Here is a 24,592-nt window from a genome sequence, read left to right as displayed (position 1 = left end):
AACATTCGTTCAAGGAAATGGTTATCAGTTACGCATATCGATATGTCAAAGAGTTTTAATGGGGCCAATAAAGCGTTCGTGTGTCCCGTTTCTTTATACTTTCTCTTTTATCTAATTATTGATTAGATCATTGCTATTAACTGGGACATAATTGACTTATTCGATTTCAATCGTGAATAAATTATTCAACTTATAACTTTGTGCACAAAATAAACGAATAAGATAGTGTATCGCAATTAAATTTATAATAGCTTAATAATATTGCCGGATATTTTTTATGTAAGTCATAAAAGTTGCACTTGTGCAAGATTCTTCTGAATTTTAAATAAAAGTTATCAAAAATAATTTCTTTTCTATATTACACACTTACATCATGCATATATTAAATTATGATAAAATATAAGAAAACATAAAAGTAATATCAAAGTTGTTATAATTAAAAAACATTTATTAACTTACTTTATCCAAGTTAGGTTATCTGAAAAGAAGGTTATACTGCATTTAATGTTTATATATACATATATATAATGTTGTGAGGGAAAATAATTTCTGAATTTTCAAAATAATCAAATTATGCGGTTTCTAGATAAATACTAAATTATCATTCAAATTATATATGTGTACTGAATTTGTATGTGTATTTTATTTTGAATCTCTCGCTTTACATATCGACGTTATTTACAATCCGTCTGATATCATCCGGGAACGAATGCACGAGCGAATTAGGGCGATAATAAAACAGCATAAGAATATGTTAAATGCGATAAATGTGCGCAGCATATGTTTATTTAATTATGATAAGCTAATGCTGACTACAGATAACAATTCCTTGAAACGAATACAACTATTTATTGCAGAATGTATCTATTTCTCCGAAAAGATCATTTTATGATATGAGAGGATTTTTTTTCTCTTTTCATGAAAAAAATTTTTTATATGGAGGTAAATAGAATTTTATAAATTATTTTCAACAATAATAACGTATATATAATTCGATATTAATTAATCCTTTCGATAATTCTCATTTGCTTACAAAAATATCCCATTATACAAAGATTCAATAAATTAATGTGATAATTTACAAAATAATAACATGGAAATAATACTTAAAAAACTTAAGAAGGTATATAAGATCATATAAAATAAATATTTTAGCTACATAATTTATTTTATTTTATTTATTATACATAACTATTAAAAGTTTTTTTAACTTGTATAGAAATATATAAACATTATATTTTTCTACGATAGACATAGTACATATACATTACGTAGAATTTTAATTCTTTGGTTTTATTTTAACATAAATATTATTAAGTGTACTTCCTCTTATGATTAAAAATTTATATCAATGATATTAAATTATCACTTATATATCATTATTGATATAATTCGTCATATTATTAACATGAAATACAGGATGTTATCATACATACAAAAAAATACTACTTTTTTAGAACGAGCAATAATTATTCATTTATAGAAAATTGATAAACATTGTGTTAATAATGTAAGAAAAATTTTGTAATATTAAAGAAAATTAAATTTGAGAAAAAAATACTTTGTTTCTTATAGTGCGACGATATTTAATGTAAAAGAATCGCTCGTAATATTATGAAGTAAACAATTAATTAATTAATTTACGCAACATAATTTATAATTTATAAACAACGTAATCGCGAATAAATTACGCTTATATATTGATTATGAGTAAAATTGCCAGTTTTTAATCGGACAATTTTCGCATCTGTTTATTCGTAAGCAGATAACTCTGCATCGAGACTATACAAATGTTTAATATCATCTGAATAATAATAGTATGTTGGTACGCTATATTTTCCCACTTGTTACACAGGACTATTATTTCGCGCTTTCAACCTAATTGTGCATTTGCGCGCAATCATAATCTAGTGCATTCTCGCTCTCTCGGTTTGACGTCATCCCGTCGAAATAGTTGATTCAGAAAGTTGCACGCTCCACTGGTTAAATTCTATCGGCGGTCATTGACAGTACCATGCTCAAACAACTTGTTTTTCTGCTTATCCCATTCAAATAAAGTCACGTTCAGCCTTCAAGCGCGTTCAATGTGCGTAAGGTCGGAAACCAGTATTCGCGCATTTTTCAGTAAGCTTTTCATCGATTATTTTTTTTATAACAGATTGTGTTTTGTCTAAAAAGGCTTTATAGATTTTTTTTCTTATGACGTTATTAATAACAGCTGGACTTGACCATGAAATGGAGTGAATAGTGTCTTCATCATACATCCTTGCGGTCAGATAATGGAGTGGTTTGTAAAGGTATTTCATCGTATACATGTTCCGTGTTATGGTCAAAGTTTGTTTGCAGACGTATCAGAGTTGCCGATGGTCGATCGTAATGGCCGTCTTGTAAAAGATCTATGATTCACAGTAACATATATTATATACAGTTTTGTCTTTTCATTAACGTGTAGTAATCATAATTAAAATTTCATTAGAATAAAATTTATATAGATTATTAACCATCATTAACTTCTATTTTAGATCTTTTTAATGAAGGCTAATTTTCTTTTTGTAATTATTACGATATTATTGTATTATTTTTATATGGTAAATTTTCTAAAAATACTGGGGAAACTTACCGCGAAAATTACCGGAAATTCGCAGACCTATTGTAGCGGCGCCATTAGCATAAGTATTCAAGGACTCGATGCCGTCAACGGTCAATATAGTTTCCGGTTCCGCACTAGTAGCAAATATGGGATTCACACGAATCGGAGGTGCTAAAATCGTAACAAAATAGACAGATATACATATACGTACGCGTTAGTACAAGAGATCTGATTAGCGTGCAAAGGATTCAGATGATATCGCACGACCGATTACAGCTTCTTCGCTAGTTATGACGGCCAAGACTATCGTCACGGCCGTTACGTGGCTAGACCGTATCAGGGTCAAGGACACACGGATTTCACTAACAATTCAGTAGCAAGAAGAGAACGTTGCATCAAGTGAATGTAATGCTCGATACTCACGAGGAGGCAGGCTAGCATTCACTATTGTGGACAATCTACTGCTGTTCACGCTTTCGCGTTCTTGACTTTTGGTCTTCTCGTCGTCGTAGATGGCAAGACGAACGGTCTCAAACAGTTTCGAACGCATGTGAAGAACCATAACCACCGCAAGCGAGGTCAGACCGAGGGAGACGATCGCAGCCACGACAATCAGAGCGATGTCCAATGGAATCGGCGTAGACGTTTGAATGTCGTCTGTCGTGGCAATAAAAATACATTTATTTTAATGAATATCGAATGCAGACGCGTGAAAAAAATATGAAGATATTTTTATTTCACAAGCAAAGGGTTTAGCGAACTAATTATATATTTATATACTTTTTCAAGATATCTCTGGAAATGATACCTTTATGAACGGTTTTTACATAATTGATATTTGGCACGTCGCTTTCATCATTTTGCACGTGTCTGAGAAATACGTCCTTCGTTGCAAACTTTTGCCTATCTTTTTCGACGTCCCTTCTGCGTTCGGGAACAGAAACTAAGACGATTACAGGTCGAGTAGTGGTCGAAAGATTCTTCATTTGCATCTCTTTCGTTGTCGGAGGAATCGCAATCGAAGCTGTTGTCGGACTCGTCGTTTCCGGAATGTAATTTGTATCATTCCAATTGTTATTAATATCTACGGATAAAAAATATTATATAAATATTATAACATTATTGAATTGTTAAAGGCAATCTATGAAAGACAATTTATCATTTACGTGAGAAAAAAGTACTGTGTACTGTCAATCACGTGTTAAGTAATACGTATAAATATTATTAACAAGTAAATTTTTCAGTCACAAAAGGAGAGTAAAAGATATATTGTATAATTCAGTTGTGATACGCTCTCTTTAACTAATTAATGTATTTTCCTTGACACTCCTATCTCTAACACTTAAAAGCATGAAGAGTCATTTCTACGTCTTGGGCAAACAATTTACGCAACATGCACACAAATGCTTTCTTCGGTAAACGTATTATTTCACCTTCTATGCGGCGCTCGGTAATCTCACGCGGTGTCGAGACAACTTCTGTGTACTCCAGGTTGCCAATTCTGGGTGTGTGTACGCGTTCAGTAGTAGAACTCAGCAAATAAGCGGGTGACGTCTGTTCGACTAAAGAGGCGTCGCCGTTCCTGCATCTTCCGGTTACGGCATCGCAGTTATTGTCCTGGTTTTGACATGTGCATTTGTTTGCACAATCTAGACCCCATTGGCCGATTGCGCAATACTCTTGACATCTGCAAAAGAGTGATCACTTTTATAGTAGAATTTTATTTTTTAATATATAGATATTTTTTCATATTATACTGCTATAATTTTTTGTCAAAAGTTTTTGTTTGTTATTCAATTTTGTTTAATCGCTTACTGTGGTCCTTGCAATCCTGGAGAACATTTACAAGTGCCATTTATAGGATCGCAAATGCCATTTTTACCGCAATCGCACATTTTTATACAGTACAGACCCCAGAATCCGATCGGGCATTCTGCGAAAAATTAATATTCGATATTTTTTAAATATATAACGCTTTAAGATTCAATCAGAAAAACAATGTCTAATATATTTAATCTATTAAAAATAAAAATAAATTTATATTACAGAGCCTAGTTAAACTCTTAATTAATCTATTAATATCTATTTGTACCACTTTCGCAAAAAAGCTTCTATTTTAAATTACAATATTAATATATTTTAGATACATTTTAGATACATTACATATATTTTAGATTAGTACAATTTTTATATTTTTTATATTACAATTTTTTTATATTGTAATATATTAATACATTACGCTCAATAGTGTAATTTTCATGTAAACACAATTAAAAAATGAAATGTAATTGTTGAATTTAATAAGTCTTTTGAAATTTAGATAAGAAATGTAAAATGTATCTAGGAGATATTTTTAAGATGAATGAGATTATCATTGAGAATATGTATTTTATAAAGCATTGACGTCATTTTATGTTATATGATATCAGACGTTGTATCTGATTAACTCCATGCCGCCCACGACCTTCTCGAGTGTTCATGGGAAAGTAGCGGCTTCGTAACTTCCGGGCTTCCGCAACTTTCAAAGTCCCCGATTGTATTGATGCAACAGTTGCATGCAACTTTTGCTTGTTTGATAACGCGATAAATCTGTAATTTTATTATTAATCCTAATATGGATTCTTCTTCAATCAAATAATATTATTTTAATGAATTCAAATATTACAAAACGTATAAGGATTATAATAAATATAAATAAATGTTAATATATTAAATTTTAATATTATAGAAATAGTAGGAAGAATCGATTGAAGTTGTAATATATGTGAAAAAACAAATATTACTTTAAAAATCTTTTATTTATGTATTTTATTACTTTAGAATAATAGATTGACATCTTTGTTTTACAGCAATTTTTATTATTACAACAATGTTCAATATAACGTTTAACGAGATGTAAAAATAATGCATACTTATTATTATAGTTTGCGTGAAAATACTATTTATTTCTGAAAATAGTCATTTTACATGCATGTTTTTTGATCATGGAAGGTCAGTTTGCTTCACAGAGCATAAAATTTCTCGTTGCGTTTTGCACTTATCCGTTTTAGATTTATTCACTCTCAATTCCGTTTCACAATCGATTAATACATTATTAATTTTTTTAATTTTATGCTTTTTCGAGTGGGGATTATTTCGAAACTGTCACTGAATTTATAAATCACATGGACCTTGAAAACTAGTAGTGAGTTCATTAATTATTTGCAGTTCTTTCAAAGTTTATTTTGCGCGACTTTGTATATTTATAACTGTTTATTGCCTTAGTTTACATATATTTTATTAAATGTCACAGCAATTTATTAGCATCTTTTTAGTACTGTAGACATTATTTCGTTTCGATAACTGGATGTGGCAAGTATCATCAATCAAGGAGTTTGCTTTAACGGCCTTCGTTATTTTTTTTAGAAATTATCTAAATAAAATTGCTTTTTATATTCATATTAAAAATGAAGTTACAGATGAAACTAGTGCTGCTTTAAGTAATCAAGCAATAAGAATTTAATATATAGGTACTATATATTATATTGGAATGGAGATATGTAAATGTGAGGCATTTAATACATTTTCTGAAATTAAAGTAAAAAAGTAAATTTAAAATTGCTATACGAGTATGTATAATAAGAATGATATAAAAGAGAGATGCAATTAAACTTGCAAATATAATAGGGAGAAAGAATTTTATACTTTAATTTTTTAATATAATCTTTTTAAACATGTATTACACAGAAAGCAGAAAATATATAATTATGCCCTGGAAAAACAATCTTGTTGCATTAACAAAAATTCATTTCGTTCATTTTCGAATGCAATTTTTGTTAATGCAACAAGATTTTTTTCTAGTGTGATAGTTAATACATGTCACATTTACACTATAAAATATATGAAAATCTTAAAATATGTTAGTTTAAGTGTATTTAATGCAAAAAGTTACACGTTTATACGATCAATATAATAAATTATCAAATTCAAATAATCAATTTTATATCTTATAAAAAAATAAAACATTATATTTCGACTTACCACGAGCGCAGTCATATCCATAATATCCAGGATCGCATTGACATTTATTCGGGGCGATGCATACACCCGCCAGACATTTTTCGCAAAACGGTAAACACGTCGTATTCGTTTCTGCATCGTCGTGAGCCAATTTGTATCCTTCACAGCATTCTTTTACAACTTTCAATTTCTGGTCCACCTGTATAATACATATTTTGTACATAATATTTGCATATATTTTGTGTTTATATTTTAAAATAATTACAAGTTAAAACAATTTAAAATTTAATTTTTATTATATAATTAGTATTTATGATATGAAGAAAGAAGTACTATTTATTAATGAATTTTTGGCATTTTTGTCACATATTAATGATTCGATTGGTTGAAATGCTTGAAATTTTAGTATGAGATAATATTGAAGTGTACACATTATCATTAAAAAACATTATTAAAATTCATTATATTATGAAATGGTACATCTTGTTTTATTTTTTGTTTCGAAAACACGTGCGATTTCACCGATGATTCCAATTTCAAGAAAAAATTTCAGAGATAAGACGAACGTTATTTCACTCTCTAAAGCATGAGATTCCGATCATTAGTGAGAGTAAAAGTGAGAATGCTGGCATGGAATGCAGAGAGCGCACGCGATGAGAAATGAAGGGGGATCACAGAGAATAAGATGAAGAACATAGCGCGCACGAGTTCCTCTTTGCATAATAAATTCACTTGTAATAACGCGTAAAAATATGACAAAAAGATATGATAATAAATAAGATATAAAATATATGCAAAAATATAAATTGAAAAATTAATGGTTAAAAAATTTCGATGTTTAATTTTAATAATTTATTATGAATGATAAATTACTTTTTTATTTACATCCAGTTTCACATATGGCACTTTATATAATATATATATTATAATATTACTATTATACATATTTTTTTACAAATTTTAAATTTTTATTTTGACACAGACCCGTATAATAATTCATTTATTACCCAAGATTGTTATTACGTGATCTGTGCTTAATTGAGAAGGGAAGACTCGAAAATAAATCCTCTCTGACGTAAAAGGAGACGCGCGTGAAAACCGGCGTTCATGATCATAAATTAGGCGTTGAATGAAGACCGTCCCTTTTTCTCTTTTCTATATGCAAACGTTATTACATTTCGCCGCCGTTCACCTCTTTCGCGACCGAGAGGCGATCGCGTTGCGTGAAATTCGCCTGGAATCATTGCGGCAGACCGAACGATCGCGTTACATTCTCCCCTTTTACTTAATTACGGATGATGTTCCGTTCGCAAAACAGGCAACGCACTTTTTATACGTATATTATTATGCAGACTTTTACGCGATCCAATTTTTTGACCGGACATTCGACACGCTGTCGGTGAGATAATGATTTCATAGCATACTTTTTAGAAGCACGAGAACAAGGTCTCTGATATAAGCTGAATTATATGCAAATTTATTAAGGTGTGTGCGTCGTGAAGTTTGAACACTTTCTTTCACTTTCACTGCGATCTTTCAAGAGATTTAAGTTATCTTGACATATGCATGATGTTGCCAAATAATTTTTTTATTTGAGAATTTTTCAAATAATATAGAGATGGGTTTTTCTAGAAATATGTAGACATAAAATACGGAATATACAACTAATGTAACACATGATTAGTCATATCAATGCAAAATAGTATAAGTTTAAAAAATTAATAAAATGTATATAAAAATTCTTCTTAATTAAAATATATTTTTTTTAATTAAGAAGATTACTTTGAACTATGATTTTGAATGTAATTGTTTAGAAGCTCAATTCCACAAATTTAAAATTTATAAAAAAAAGAGCTGTGTTCATAAATGATTTTTCATTAGAAAATATTGATATCACAAAATGTTTTTTTATCTGTTGACTTAATCTAAAACTTAATATTTAACACAAAGTAATTTTTAGATATAAAATTTTAACTGTATCCATCAGATTATAATCGATGAACATGTTTCACCTCTCCTCATAAATCATTTAAAGTCACCAATCGTTAGATAGCATCTACTAGATGCTAGACTGGAAACTGACGTAAAAGTCTTCTTGTTCTCACTAAATACTGTAACTAACATGATTAATTCGCAGAGGAAATCTTTTGCATGCATAACTCTCTTAACAAAAAAAAGAGTTATTAATTACAATATTGCGCTGGGCTAAATAATGATACAATTTATTGGGTGCTTTTTTATCAACTTTATCGATTTTGGATATCTAGCAATATCCGATATCATCTTGATAGCATTTACACAATTCTATTCGATAATATTTTTTCTCACAGAATGTGCTATTTATAAAATTTCGTAATATAGGTGTTTTTTAAATGCATTAATTAGTGCGCCGTAATTATGAATTTTATCTTTTATGATATATTTTATTTTAATTACTTTTTATATAATTATGAAATGGAGGTGTGTCTTGGTTGATATAAGTAACGTGAAAATATATTGAATTACAATTTCACCTTATAATTATTTATAATTCATATGTAAATATTTATAATTAAAAATTATACACTAGATATTATATAATTTTTAGCTTAAGCGAAAAATTAAAATTTTTTATTTATTAAACATTATTGATTAATGCAGATAAAAGTAAAATGTTTGATATACATATTATCCGATTTATATCTGTACAGAAGATTTGACTCTTGTCTATGAATGTCTAATGTTCGTGCATTATTACTCAAAAGTTGTGTAATTCAGACGTTTTCTAGCATGTTAGAAAACGCTAAGTGACCTCGATTTGTCCAACGGTAATTCTTGCTTATTATATTATTTTGCTCACATTTTTTATTGAACATTCCTATTTTAATTCAACTGTTAGGCGACATTGCAACTACATAAACTGCTATTATATCGTGCATGTCAATACAATTATAGACCATTGCTAATAACGATTTTTTTTATTTCTTTATTTATTGGAAATTTGTCCCTCATTAAACTTTTATACACTGTTTTTTTTTTACAAAGCTTAAGATTTCACTTCACATTTTGCGTTTACTATGATTATTTATTTTTAATTCTTTATAATCAATAATTATTAGCGCATTATTTTTAATGCGATTCCTGGTTTTATTCCTGGCCAATAATTAATCTTTGTTCGTACTCATACCGTTGCTCATTTTTTTCAAATTAAATAAAAAAAAATTCCCGCGATTCTTCGCGTTACAGTTTTATATTACAAGGTTCGCACGTTTATTAACTTACAAGAACACACTCGATAATTAATGAAACAGCAACGAGCAAGTCGCCTTCACACAAGCATCTGCGTGGATTCGCATCGTCGTTAAAGTCCCGTTTTTTATTTACATAAGCATTGCGCGTGCTCAATTACATCGTTTCTCATACATAATCTATGCGTTACACGATGACGGTGTAACACCTGGTCGACTGTTTCGATAGTATGCTAATAAACCGAAACCTTCGATTGTATGGCGAAATCATAAAGAACATGTGATTCAATGAGTCGATTCATAGGTAAGATAAATATTGGATTGGCAAAATTCCAATGAAAGCTGTTGCGTATAATTTCGTGTGTAATTTCATCATATATAAACGCATATAAATTAGGACAATAACATGAGACGGATTCTCTGTAAAGTTCTAAAAGTAGGTAACAAACATTTAATATTATATTTGCATTTAATCTATAATCTTTCTATAAATTGAAATTAATTCTTTTTAAGATTAGCACGTTTTGTTGATTACACGCACATTACGCAAATAATTTTTTAGACATCTGTTGAGTGAAAGCGGAAATGATCAAGCAAGTTTTAGTTGATTACCTAATTCTAATGGATTTTACACTATGATTATATTTCTTTTTAATTTTATTAAGTGGAGCAAAGATATTAGCTCAAAAAAAACTTTTACCATGCTATAATAGAAGAAATTATTTTCTCTTTGCGTACGAAAAATAATATACTCATAATTTTGTTAATTATATTATATTCAACATTATTATATGTATAATCATACGTTTATTTTCTTTTTTATTCCTCAATAATCGTATTAGTTTATTAAATGCTTACTTTATTAATTGCATATTCAATGCGCTGTATTTTTTTATACATAGATTGTTTTTAAATATTTTTAAAAATCAAATAAGCACTATATATGCGCTTCAAAAGAGAAAAGCTGCAACTTTCGAAACAACATGGTAATTATAGCAACGTGCATGCCACAGTATATCGACATAACGACGAAATATTCTTTTTTCTCATAAACTTCATGAAATAAGTCCATTGTCCACGTAATAAGCAACGTGCAAATATCTCACGTACATACACGTAAACCCTGTTTTGTATTATCTTATATTTTGTATATACGCGAGTTCTTAGCGCGGGAATGTCTCGCACGGTATTTTCCATTTTAGGTTTGATCGTTCTCTTTCGGCTTTGATGTTATATACACACAGTGCTACGACATGTCGATTACGAAATGTTCAAACGAGCAAGATCATTTCACTTCCGGTTAATGCCTCGAATCAGAAATCTTCCAATGCGCACAAATTTTTAAAGCCGGGCGGAGTCTCGTTAATCTAATTGGCAGACGGCTGATTTGTTCGACTATCAAATATAGAATTCTGTGAGAAAGCGCGAGTTTCTCTTGTATAATTTTACGACTTGCAATACCAAGTTACAAAATAAATTAAGTTTAATTGCTATTTTTAAGTATTGATTCTTCGTATTTAATTTAAATTAATATAATAAGTTGCTATATATATTACAATAAAAAAAACTTCTATTTAAATAAGTTTCAAAAATTCCAAGGATAAATTCTCAAGCAAAAATTCTCTCTTTCTATGCTATTTTATATATTTTTAACTCGATTGAATTTTTTAATGTAAATTTAGCTATTTAATTTAATTTATATAGGAATTACGGATTCGTGTGATTCTGTATTTTAATCTTTTCCTTAAAACTAAAGTCTTTGGTCTTATAATCTGCTTCTTAGAAACAAATATTTGTATACTACAGACAGCCAAAAGTGACAATATTATATATTCCTTTCAAAAGAGAAAGGGGCGTAACAATTGACGCTTAAAATGTGTACTTTTCCAAATATTGACTTTTAAATTCATTAAAGTTATATATTTTGATGAGAATCTTATTTGCTATTAATTCCGGAACATAGCCCATTTACGATGACACATGATATTTTTTGCACATCAATTATATTAATTGTTTGCTGCAGCTCTGTTTGCACGTCATATCTTAGCATCGTTAAACGTCGCCCTCACTTTCGTGCGGCATATTATCTAATGCACAAGTGGTGTAAATTAACGCGAGATTTCACATCGGCTTTATTATTATGCGTCCGCGCCTCGGTAATTCGTGCCTTAATTGAAGCGGTATCGGGGTTCAATGTCGATCTCTCGTTAAATTATAGCACCCCTGATCGTTGAACGTGTATTGCATTGCATCCTTCGCGAGATACAATCAATCGTGTAAATGCAATTTCTCGGATGCCGTCTGTGTTTATCTTCCCATTTATCACGCGATTAGATGCGTATCCTTTGGAAAAATGTTATTGCACGAAAAATATATCTATATACATTCTTCTCTCCTTTATTACGTGCACTCTTCGAGAAACTGTTCTTATTATCGCATATGAAAATCGAAGATATACATATCTGCATCTACCTCTGCGATGTGTCGAGTTAAATGTTTCACAAAATTGTCGACTTCCGGCGTTTCCTTTCTCGAGCTGCCGCGCAAAGTCGTGCGAAATCCTTTTTAGCTCTAATGGCCCGCTTCTGGATCGTTTCGTAATCCCAGAGACAGGACAGGTTCCTCCTTCTTTCGGCGCGATTCGTTAATTCCGCATTTCACAGAGCGTAATTATAGTTGCAACTCGTCCCTCCCTTTCTCTCACACACATATGTGCATTTTGCCTTCTTTTTATTTATATTTACTTAATCAGACTGACGCTGTTAATACAGACTTTCCCCGCAATAAACTCGAACCCGCGGCAGCGAGAGCAAGACGGACGTAAAACAAGGACATGCGTGCGGCATAAGAGAGAGACCAAGTGCAAGAATGTAAAAGCGGAAGAGAATAGGCAGGTTGTTTTTGCGTTGCATTGTGTATATATGGGGCGTTACACGATTTACCGCATAGGTGAATTTGCCGCCACGCCAAGTATTTCGCCGTGTCCGCAGGCCGATCGTTTTCCATTTGCGCTGCTTGGCGAACGACACTTTTCCGTAACGAGAAGTGGAAATGAGAGCTTATGTAACTCCTATTGCGACGCAATCGCCGTCATTAGAATAAATTATAGATCTATTGTTTAGGGAGTGTGTGTGCGTTCGTTCTTTCGATCATTTTCAATTTCGACGCTATTTCTTTACTGGCACGTAGTCTCACGTCTTTATATCTGACGCATCGAAATTTCAAGTCATCGAGATTTTAGACTGAGGGATCAATTTCAGCTTCTCATCAAATTACAAAAACAATGCTAATTTTTTTAAATGGAGCAACACTTTCTCGCCTCATTGTACGCTAAAAATTTCTGCGAAACCGATCTTACGACCAACTCTTTTGTTGTGTAAGATTAATATATTTTCCTATCCCTTTGAACAGCTTGGGAAAATGGCTCTTTTTCACAAGCCATAGCGCAACAAGAGCTTGCGAAAATGAACTATGATTATCGTAGAATTCACTCTGGTGATGAAGGATCAAATTAGCAAAATTCTTTGCGTAGATATTTCGTATTCGTATACTATTGTTGGAAAAATCAGGCAATCTCTTGTCTTAACGCAAATAACAGCCTCTTTATTACCAACAAAATTTCAAATTTGTTTCTAACTTTTTTCTAAGTCAAAATACATCATCAAGAGAGAATTGGAAAATAAATAAGTTTATAACAGAGTTAATGCTGCTAATTTTGCTGAATGGATGTGATTCGTGAGAAAATTATTCAAATTGATATAATGATCGATCTATATACTATATGGATGTAAAAAATGATCGATAGAAATATTATGTATCTTATCAAATGATGGAACTAATATTTTCTAAATTACAAAATTAAAATAAAAAATAAAATTAGAACTCACTTTTATACGATATCGTTGTCGTAGCTCGGTCCGCGTCTTGGGACATCTTGGAGGAATTTGTAAGCACCAAGTGAACGTGTTGACTACGACCGGCTCGGTGTAAGTCTCGTACGACGTAACCGTATAACTGTAATATACGATCAATTAGCTATCGACTAGTCTCGCAAGTCCCTTATCGAGCTTATAGAGGTATGCAGCAAGGTACGCGCATAATAATGATATGTAGTGTATTACGCATGCCGGCTGCATTGTCAAGGCTTTTAGGTGAAGGTCTGTCTTTGAAAATATATATGCATATAAAATAGATTCTATATCACCGATAATTAAAATTATCGCACTTATATTTGATTGTCGTATTTTACAAGACACTCACTTTTTTACATTGTAGCACATGTGATCTTCGGTGAACGAGCTGGAAAGGGTCACCGTCTCAAACACCATGATCAAAAAGAAGATCGACGAGACCTCCGAGAAATTCATTTCAATGCAATTATGAGATCTAGAAAATGTATTTTTTAAATATTTCTTTTCTACGATCGGTATGAACATATTTTAAGCAGCATTTTTATAATATACTTACTATTGTTAGTATGACAGAAGTACTTTAGCTTCGTGTTTCAAACACGATTCCTTCAAAATAACCTACATCGAAAAAAGCCTGGTAGTCGTTGGTGTTGTTTGAGTAAAAGTGATGCTTCCATCTTCTCGTATATCACTAGTCAGATGAAAGAAAAAACTGTTACCGAATAGAAAGTAGGTATCTTGTTACTATCGATACATATACATATAATGTAAGGCAAGAAGAGAAATACATAATATAAATCAATCTCTACATATCTCTATATTATATAATTATCAATTATATTATATATAATAATTTATTGGGAGGAGGGGCTATATTATCGTAATGATAACTGTTAGACTTTCGTACAGGATATGGGCGGAAATGGTTATGTCGCAAATGTCCCCTCCCCAAAAAGATCCTCTTTGAGAGGAAGTATTAACTGTGACTCTAATTGGTCGATCATCGTTTGGTACAAGTGTGACATGTAATATTGAATATACATCAAGTAAATGTCAAAGCGTAACAAGGATAATGCAGAATATTGCATGACAGAGAATGTGAACCACTAAATGGACGAAATCGATATTCATATGAGAGAATATTTCGAACAGCGGATTTTGCGGTAATTTTCTCGATAATTTAATCGGTTATATAAATTTTCTTCATTATATAATCATTATCCATTTGATATTATTATAAATCAAACCGGTATTACGCGATGTTATTATTTATATTCTTTTTATTACGTAAAAATAATTAATCTAATATATTTATAAAATTATAAGAAACTATACACATGAATATGTATCATTATGTTAATTCTAAATACGTATTTATTTGTAAAAATATTTGCGAAAAAATGTTGCTCATTAGTTGATTAGAATAGCTGATACGATATGTTAATTCGATTAACTACTGCTAATAGGAATTATAGGAGCTTGACATTTCACATGTGGCGTATAGCACAACTTGTTTCTGCTATCATAACTCGGCGCGATGCAGACAAAAAGTTGACATGATGTCGTCGTTAATTCAAACGCGTTGACCAGCTGCTTTAGCGTGAGAATTTCATTTCTTATTCAGAAACGTTACGAAAGTTAGTTTTAGTAATTCGAAAGAAAGTATCTCGATTGAAATGCGTGTTTTCTAATATCGTGCGTGAGATATAAAAAGCCGTGAAAGCTGATAGATAGTTAATAGCTAGATTAATTTATTACCTGTACAATTCAAATAAAATCAATCAAATTTATTTCAATCATATTTCTCTTAGAAAAAAAAAACATTTTGGCGATAGCTTATGCATAATTATATGAATACTGAAGCGATAGCTTATGCATATAATTATGGATGCCATTTAATAAATTCTGAGAATTAACTGGTCTAGCTCCTGGTTTTTCATCTTTCAAAGCACTTTATAATTAATTTCATATTACATTATATGTATGTGTTTTTATACATATAAAAATTGCTAAAATAAGAAAGAGACAGATATATATTGCAATTCTCACGGAAGACATTAAGATATAAATTTCAAGGATATTGATTCCTCTATTAATTTAAAGGTCGTCAACTTTTATGTCCAAAAGTTTTAAATATTGAGTCGTTTTGAACATTTTATATATTCTGGAGATCATAAATTGTAAGACTTTTAATAGTATTAGAAATTCCGACTACGGTTACACAATTACCGAAATGTTTAGACTAAGAATGCACCGAGAATGCATGATCTTATATATAAAATTAATTTAGGTGAAATGTAGATGCAAATTAATTTTGTCGATGTTATGTCTGTTTACATTTGCGGTTTCACTATCAAAAACTTTTACGAGTACGCTTATATAATTTAATAATTATAGCTTATATACGATTATGTCAATTAAACACTCTGATATAAAAAATATATTTTTCGTAATAGTTTGCGGAATAAAGAAAGTGAAATAAAATGTTCTCTTATTGCGTTCAATCTCGTAAAAAGGAAATAGTCATATATACGTCATATTATCACTATTTCAATGCGCATCATATCGCTATGCGGGTTAATATCAGCATCTATCTATGTGTGAAAATAGTCGTGTTCAGTTTTGCACTATTTTTTTCTCTAATAAAATTCACAAATATTTTTTTTTTATTATTCTTTATAGCAACAATAATGTTTACGTACTTAAAAATTTTTCTTTAAATTAAAATTAGTATGATTAAAGTTATCACAAATTGCACAGTTATAATTTACATAATATAAAAAAGGTGTTTTTATTTCTTACTTACTTTGAATATCGCAATTTTTGTTTTTAATCCGTGTACCTCCTTAAACGTCGTATCACTTCTACGTTAATTTCAGCTCATCATGTTCTCTGCAATTCTCATTGAAAACGTAATATGTCATTTAAAATACAAATGTTCTCACTATACTTTTTTTCTCACACAGAATAACACATCAAAGATAGAGTGTCGCTCATACTTGAAAATTGATAAGAAATATTTCCAGACACTTTTATTTTCGCGGCCTATATCTTTCGCAAAATTCAAACGAGTTCGTGATGCGAATGCGAACTACCCTTCATTCTCGCGAGAATGCCGTATCATTTTGCGAACGCACACAGACGTGTATATTCCTATGATGTTTTTACCACTCGAGACTATTGCAAGGGCCAAGCCTTCGCTCCGGGAAATGTCACTGTCGCTTTCACAGAGCGATTCGCAACTGGTCCCGGGTTCGTAACGAGCAATTGGCGTCGCCGGCACTCGGAATGCACTTGTGGCACAATGAACTCCGACCCTCCGACAACTACGAGCACGACGACGATCACGACGACGAGGATTCGAGGGGAGGGCACGTTCAGAGAGGCCAGAGGTCGTACGGGCCCTAGTTCCTGAAGCGAAGAGAGAGAGAAAGAGAGAAAGAGTGTGGTACCATCATGCTGGTACTTCAGCTGGCAAAGCGACGAGGATATCCTACAGAGACATTGACATTGCGATCAACAAAGTGCTATTGCAAGTCACCAGCAGAGCATGACAATAATAAAAGAATGTGAAATCGATGTTGCGTATATAAAGAAATGGATTGCTCGATCAAGCGATGCCAAGTTCGAGAGCATGAGGATGCGAATCGATGAATGACGAAATGTTCAAGCGGTGTTCTTGAAAAAGTAGGCTGCTGAAACAGAAATCGGCTTACGCCATATCCAACTTAGCAAAAAGATACTTTCCATCTATCGTGAAACGCGAAGCAACAAACGCAGTATAAGAAAACTTGTATTATTCCACTGTGAATTTACCACATTATTAAATATGTTATAAATAGGTATAATGTGTAAGTGTTTGCGGTATCTATTGCAAAATAGAAACGCATTATTATACATTATCTTGCATTTATTTCACAGTTAGCTGTTACATATATATATATATATATATATATATATATATATATATATATTTGTTTGCGCAACTTGCAAATTAATAATACTTACATTTTTGTATAATTTATTTTTTTCTTATATATAATAACTTTTTTCTTGCTGTGGTAGCCTGATGTCACGAATATAACTGCTTTCACGTTAGAAAAAGAATTGGAATAGATACGCAAAAGCCGGAGTTTAAAGTTGTCTGTCGGAATAGGCTGAGAGCAGGCAGACTCGTGTAATGAGATGATTGGAAGAGCAATTCACTGTGTTCCCTCTTGTTCTCGCAACACGCAATAGATCGTACTATGGCTGGATCCACGCTCGAAGCATCGACCGCTTAATCCAGTAATGCTGTACAACATCCCGCTAAATAGAGTAATTAGTAATTACGAGAGAACGCTCCCTTTGCGATTAGCCGCCTGTGTGTTTCGCAAAATCAGTCATTACTTATAATAAAAAAGAACTAGCTTAGCCTTGGCATGATTTTGTTTGTTGATATTATTAATATATATATTGAGATTGTAGATATTATTAAAAATTTTAATGCACTGTTAAGTACATATTTATTTCTAAACTAAGTTTTTACATAAACGTTATAGTTTAATATTTTTTACTTGTAAATTAATATAAAATATTATATTAATATTGTCTCGCGCTGAAAATATATTGTTGAATAAATATAGTACTTTTTTGTAATTTTTTGACTTTTCGTTGTTTTATATTTTTAAATATTGCTTTATATATATGATGACGCAAAAATTCTACTTATGTATTCTATTGCAACTCTGGACACTTAAAGAAACATTTTATAATTACAAGGTAACCGCATGTAAGTATACGACGTAAATTCTGTTTCCGAGTTATATGTAGTTTATTTGCGCAATGCATTGTGGAGATTATACGATGCGCAAAAAAATGTGGAAAAAACTTAATAATGTGCAATATAAATAAATTAAGATTACTTATTAATTACAAAGCAATTTATATATTTTAATTCTAAAGCACTTATAAAATTTTTAAAAGAGAGAGAAAGAAGGTTATTAGTGTCAATAAGATATTAGTGTCATTTCATACTTATCGAATTTAAATAAGATTTAGCAACATATGCACATATTTTTATTCATATATTTTATCATGAATTTATTATCGAAATAATAAAATATACATATAGATATTGTGAAAAGATTATTTTTGAATAAAATTCAAATATTTCACTGAGATAAAAAGTTTGTGATGTATTATATAAAATTACTAATTGTATATTAATTATACATATTTATGTGTATTATTTATCGTGCACGCGTGGTAAGAGTTTACTGTTGGTTAAAGGAAACATTTTTTCGCCGAGCGATCGTCTGTCGATCGTAATCTTCTTTTTTTTGAGTAATGTAGAAATTGTACACTTTCTTCTCCTCGGCCCAGCTTTTTACATAATACACGTTTATTTGTTTATGTGAACGAAATAGTCGTCAATTTTCTCAAGTTAAACTGTATTCTTGTATTTGGCAAGTTGTGCAACGTAATTAATAAATATTTCTTAGTAACGCATATAATAGCACATAAATACACAAATTGTAAAACAATAATTTTTTCAGTGATATTTGTGTAAAATCCGAATTCTCATGCAGTTGTAACAACATAACGAAGTTAAGAATGTTTCAATGGCAGTAGAACTACCTGGCTGTCGCGCGCACCAACGGCATACCGATTAATTAATTTCGCAATTTTGTGTGAAATCACGCGGAGCGTTGTTGCTCAATAATACGGGGAGAATCAGTCATCTGCGTTGGAAATATTTTCCATTTGTGTAAACACGTCGCCGAGGCAGTCATACAGGGAACATATAAATTATTGTTGTCTATTTGTACACGAGATCGATTGTAAATACAGATTAAAGCATGTAGCATACATTTTAACTTTGCGATAAAAAAAATGGACGGATTTTTATCAATATTATATTTATTTATTTAATTTTATTTGATAAAACCCACATAAAAATATAATACTGTAAAAAATATAGCGCATTCATATCATATTTGATTTTATAACAATGGTGGCATCTCTAACAAATGCGTAACTATAGCGAGAACAATTATGCATATTGACGAACATTGGTTTTATTGATCGGTTATTATCAGCGAACGAAATTGTCGAGCCTCTTTTCGCGATATTATAATTACGTGCGGCGATTTGCCGGCAATCGAAGTAATCGAAGAAAGAAAACGGGGCCGCCCCAGAAGAACTACTCGGACTCGCCCGTGGCATTTAGATCTTAGACATAACTTCTTTTCGTCCTTGCAACTAAAGTGGATAAACGAGCTCTCGCGCGGCAATAAGCAAAATCGTTATAAATAACATCTACTTGCTTTTTTTTATATTGAGCTTTTCATTTTTACGAGGCACGTATAAAAACGACGCAATTTTTCGCGCCGATTGCGACCAACAATATTATCGATTATCATTAATTGGCAATTACTTAAGAATAATTATATCGAGAGACACCCTTCGTAAACGCTGACGATTCGTTATTCGCGATAATCTGTACTTCTTAAAAATATGAGTACCCGGATATAATTGATTTTACGAATCGAATGATATACAAAAGCGACGGAGATTATTGCGTGGGAAAGACTTCGACACTCGCTTCGATTTATGCAATTCTGCATTCGCATTGGAAACCGCCTCTACGAGATTTCGATTGCGAATCGACAGAACGGCGCGGAACAACGGAATTGCGTAACGATTACGCTAATATGTCGTGTTGTCTAATGCGACCGTTGATCGGGAAACGTTCAATTCATGCATTGTACGTTGCGATTTGGATACAGGAAATAGAAAGTAATCGGATTGCAGACATTTTGTTCGCAGAGAACAATATCAGAGTAAGGAGAACCAGATCTCAGAAAATCGTAACTCTTTTATTATTTGACATTTCCTGTGGAGTAATGATATTTATGCTTTCGACGAGTTTCATTATAAGTAAAAGGCTTATTGTATATTTTAATAAATCATACGATTGAATTGATCTTATAATGATTAAAATTGGAAAATATTCTTTGCGGAACTGAATAATATGTGTAATATTATAAACAGACACAATAATATTATTTCTAGCGTCTGTGAGTTGTTGCATTCGCTGATTAATCAGTTTATATTTATATTTATTGCTTCAACAGACCATGCTGTAGATAAGCATTGAAAGTAAATTGAAATCAAGAGAAGAAGAATTTTTCATAATACAGATGTGTGTGTAATTAAAGTTGCGGCGTAATATTTCTGACACACATTTCTTTTAGGATGAGATCAATAAGATTAATATTAAATTATACATAATAAAAGAATTTATGATAATAATTATTTTAATATTGAAATCATATTTGTCCACAGTTGTGTGGCCATACATTTTTAAAAAATATATATTCTGATGAGAAACAGAGCACGGTTTTGAAAATCGCGTTTGCGTCAATAAACATTTATTTGAAATGGGAATCTGCGATTCCTATTTTATGTAATTCGAATATATATTAACAATAAGTTGAACTTTTATTTTTTTCAATTACGATGTTTTATTAAAACAAAAAATAGAAATTTCTTTTAATGAGATTGTTAATTTCAAGTCAATATATCTGAAAAAATACATTCGATGGAAAACTCACAGAGCTGTAAATTTATAACATCTATTTGATTTGATTTAAAGCTTTCACGATTACTGCAATTATGAAAACTTTATCTTATATAACTTTATTACTTCTATAGCGATCCCATTAATTAAATACACAGACAGTTATGTAAAATGTAATATATAATTTTTATAATTTATATAAAAAGTATAATTATAAAATTATATGTAAAATTGATAAAAGCTTTCTAGTGAAATTGACTTTAATTATATTGAAAAAATTGTAATATGCTTAACACAATGATTAAAGTGAAAAATTGATGCACGATTGAATATGCACTTTCGGCATCCCACCAACATGACTTGTTGCATTAATCAGCAACCCAATCGTGCGAGGCAGTGACATTGGTGCCAATCTACGTCTCTTATTGCGTAAGGCCTAGCATTGTTTCGTTGGAACAGGACTAATCATAATTACCCTCATTACCAGCCGAGTAATGCCAGATATTATTCTGGGATATCGTTGACCCCGAGTTTGTTTCGCAGACGTAATAGTCTTTACGATCACCATAACGATCCCGGTGCAGCTCGTTTCTCAAAAGCTCACCTTTTAAAAGACAGAAAACCTTCATTATCTTTCGCTATTTGTCACGACGTTAATCGTAATGCGATGTTTTCCCAAGTAGAACAGGCTAAACAAAGATAATCATGACAGATAATCGTTCGTAACGTCAAAATCTTTTGATGCTGATTTGATCTCCCGACAATGATGATGTGCGATATTATAAGAGAGGAACATATTCGATATTAAAAATTCTAAAGCATACAAAATTTTAAAAGACGTTAAAATCGATTACGTTTCGATTGATTTTTGTGATAGCAAGGGTTCGCCAAATATCTATAATAGAAAGTTAAAAAGTGAAGCCATAATTTAGATAGCAAATTTGATCGGAAAGATTAAATCAGTTATACTTTATGCTAAATAGATTGATCTTATATGCTAACTCATCAATACACATATTTGAGAGTTAGATGAGCTAGTATTTCTTAATTTATGTTTATCATTTAATCTCTTTAAGCTTGATCACTTTCACCGATAGGTTTCGAAACGACTAACGTCGCCAAACACGTGCCTATAAGTACATAACGTATGATCGATTTCCTTCGATATTTGGTCCATCTTGTGTCATCTATCTTACTTGAACCGATTGCATATATAATTCTCTATATATTCCATACTCATGACGTAACCGATTCCTCAGCTCGTCAGCTCTGGCTCGCGGATTGCTCAACGCGGTGAACGCAAATACGAAACATACATTTTTTTGCGATCTATAAAACATGCATCTGTATCAATGCCGTCGTATCGGCAGAGGGAGACGAAGGAGGATGTCGAACCACTTTCAGGATCACTTTCACGCACAATTTCGAAACGGATGATTTCGTCGAGCAGATCTGGTGGAACCTTCTTTCCAGAGGAGGCTACAATTAAGACGATTACATCCGATTCCGGTTGGTCGGTTGGCGAAATTGCGTGCCTCTTTCTCTTCTCTCTCTCTCTGTCTCTCGTTCTCCTTTCCTCACCTGATTTTAACTGATCACCGATATACATAATCGGTGGTCACATCGCGCCAGCTAAGACCAACGTAAAACTGTGCGTGCGAGCGACGGTGAAAGTAAACGAGAGAGGCGTCCAGTCGGCCGGTTCGCATTGTGCGTCTCTCGCAGACATTTCGCGGAAAGGCACAACTTCCCGGTCTTCCGATTATGCAACCGGTCGGACCAGTTTTGGGGCAGATCGCCAGAATCGTTTCCATGGGCGTCGGTTGACCGTCCCAGACCGGTTTCGATTTCATCCCGGACTCGATCGATTTACGATCGGTTCCCAGAAGCATCTGTCATCGAGCCTTATCCATCAATATTGCTTAATTCTAATATTATCACTTGCGGAGAAACTTCTCTCGTCAATGTCTTCTTTCATCAAATTTATCCTTCACCTATCACCTACTGCTCGCCACTCTGTTGCGAAAGTAGAAGTTACAAACAAGGAGAAAGAAAATAATTTAATTTATTAACAGCATTTCTGCTTATTATATTTCATGCTGATCATCGATTATATATTGGCGATATTGTAAAACTTTAACAATTTAGTACTCGAAAATGTAATTGATACAAATTATTTTCTCTCGCTAGTATTTTTACTTATTGAAATTATCACAGTATTATATAATATTTATTTTTTTAAATATTCGATTGTGAATTAAAAACAAAATTTGAAACGCGAATAAAATTATGAGATTTAATATCTTTTAGCAACTGGCGCCTATGTCTGGCGTAACGTTATGTGTTCCTTACGATCGACTCGATTTCTCACTTTCAGATTAATACTGGCAGATATGTATCAAATGAAATACGAATCGTTTTTGAACGCAACGTTACCTAGGTAATGTTTAGTGCGCATCCCGTGAAGTAATAGTTTACTCACGTTAAGTAAGAATTTCAAAACAATTTCAGGATAGAAACTTAGAATAACGCGATGCTTAATTGTGAGGCAATCTGCTATTTCATAACAAGGTAGATCAATTTGGATAGCCAAGTTCCACGGATTCTACAGAATTTTTTTTTTTTTAACTATTTTTCTCAATTTCCGTATTTAAGTTATCGTGGCGAGAGCAAATTAAAATCGCGGATCGATACGCGTCGTTGCGGTTAATGGAATCGCATATCTCCTCTTTGACAGGAAGCGAAATGGCTTTCTGGCGCAAGTTATTTCTGGATTACATAAGGAATTATTGCACGCTATATAGTTAATTCGACAATTTAATCGGTCGTTGCGAAAATACAGGAAGTTTATTTTTACGGTGTCAAATGTATGAAGATTGACAGCAACTCTCTCATACTTTAACGAGGAACTTATATCGATTAATATAGAAAATATTATAGTTATTCCTTGGGGTTGATAAAATTAAGAAAGTAAATTTAAAAAAATTATAATAAAACATATAAAACATAAATAATGAAACATGGAAAAATGAAAGAAAAATTAAAACGATTTTTTTTCAATATCACATTTGTAAAATATGATAATTAATAAGATCTATGCAAGTTAAATTTACATAAATTCCATGAATTTAGAAATACAGTTTAATTGTAACTGGAAAATATATGTAAATTCACGTGAAGAAAGCTAAAGAGCTGCATAAGGTTGCATTGTCAAGTTTGCAGTTATATGGTGAATCGATATTGAAATCAGATATTCCGTTTTCGTCGTCGCGTTAAGTATATGCGTAAGATGACGTACGTT

General features: G+C 31.6%; 1 protein-coding gene across 3 annotated transcripts; it reads right to left on the bottom strand.

Moving 5' to 3' along the window:
• Positions 1–1,309: 1,309 nt before the first annotated feature.
• On the bottom strand, positions 1,310–17,921 carry LOC114932574 (uncharacterized). 3 transcript variants are annotated; one of them, XM_029304848.2, is made up of 12 exons: positions 17,736–17,921; positions 16,534–17,422; positions 14,284–14,418; positions 14,077–14,202; positions 13,704–13,830; positions 6,611–6,788; positions 4,406–4,523; positions 4,024–4,277; positions 3,399–3,674; positions 3,014–3,247; positions 2,621–2,761; positions 1,310–2,396 (listed from the first exon to the last, which is right to left on the bottom strand). In XM_029304848.2, exons 4-12 carry the CDS (start codon positions 14,181–14,183, stop codon positions 2,257–2,259), a joined length of 1,575 nt encoding a protein of 524 aa, XP_029160681.1. In that variant the 5' UTR covers positions 14,184–14,202; positions 14,284–14,418; positions 16,534–17,422; positions 17,736–17,921; the 3' UTR covers positions 1,310–2,256. The 3 variants fall into 3 exon arrangements, with proteins under 3 accessions (XP_029160681.1, XP_085335925.1, XP_085335926.1); XM_085479799.1 differs by having other exon boundaries at positions 16,534–17,419; XM_085479800.1 differs by lacking the exon at positions 16,534–17,422.
• Positions 17,922–24,592: the final 6,671 nt, after the last annotated feature.

The sequence above is a fragment of the Nylanderia fulva genome, unplaced genomic scaffold, assembly GCF_048542155.1.
Source record: "Nylanderia fulva isolate GAGA-0341 unplaced genomic scaffold, ASM4854215v1 Scaffold13, whole genome shotgun sequence".
Taxonomy (NCBI): domain Eukaryota; kingdom Metazoa; phylum Arthropoda; class Insecta; order Hymenoptera; family Formicidae; genus Nylanderia; species Nylanderia fulva.
Note: the sequence above shows the minus strand (reverse complement) of the source record. Positions and strands in the feature narration are given on the sequence as shown.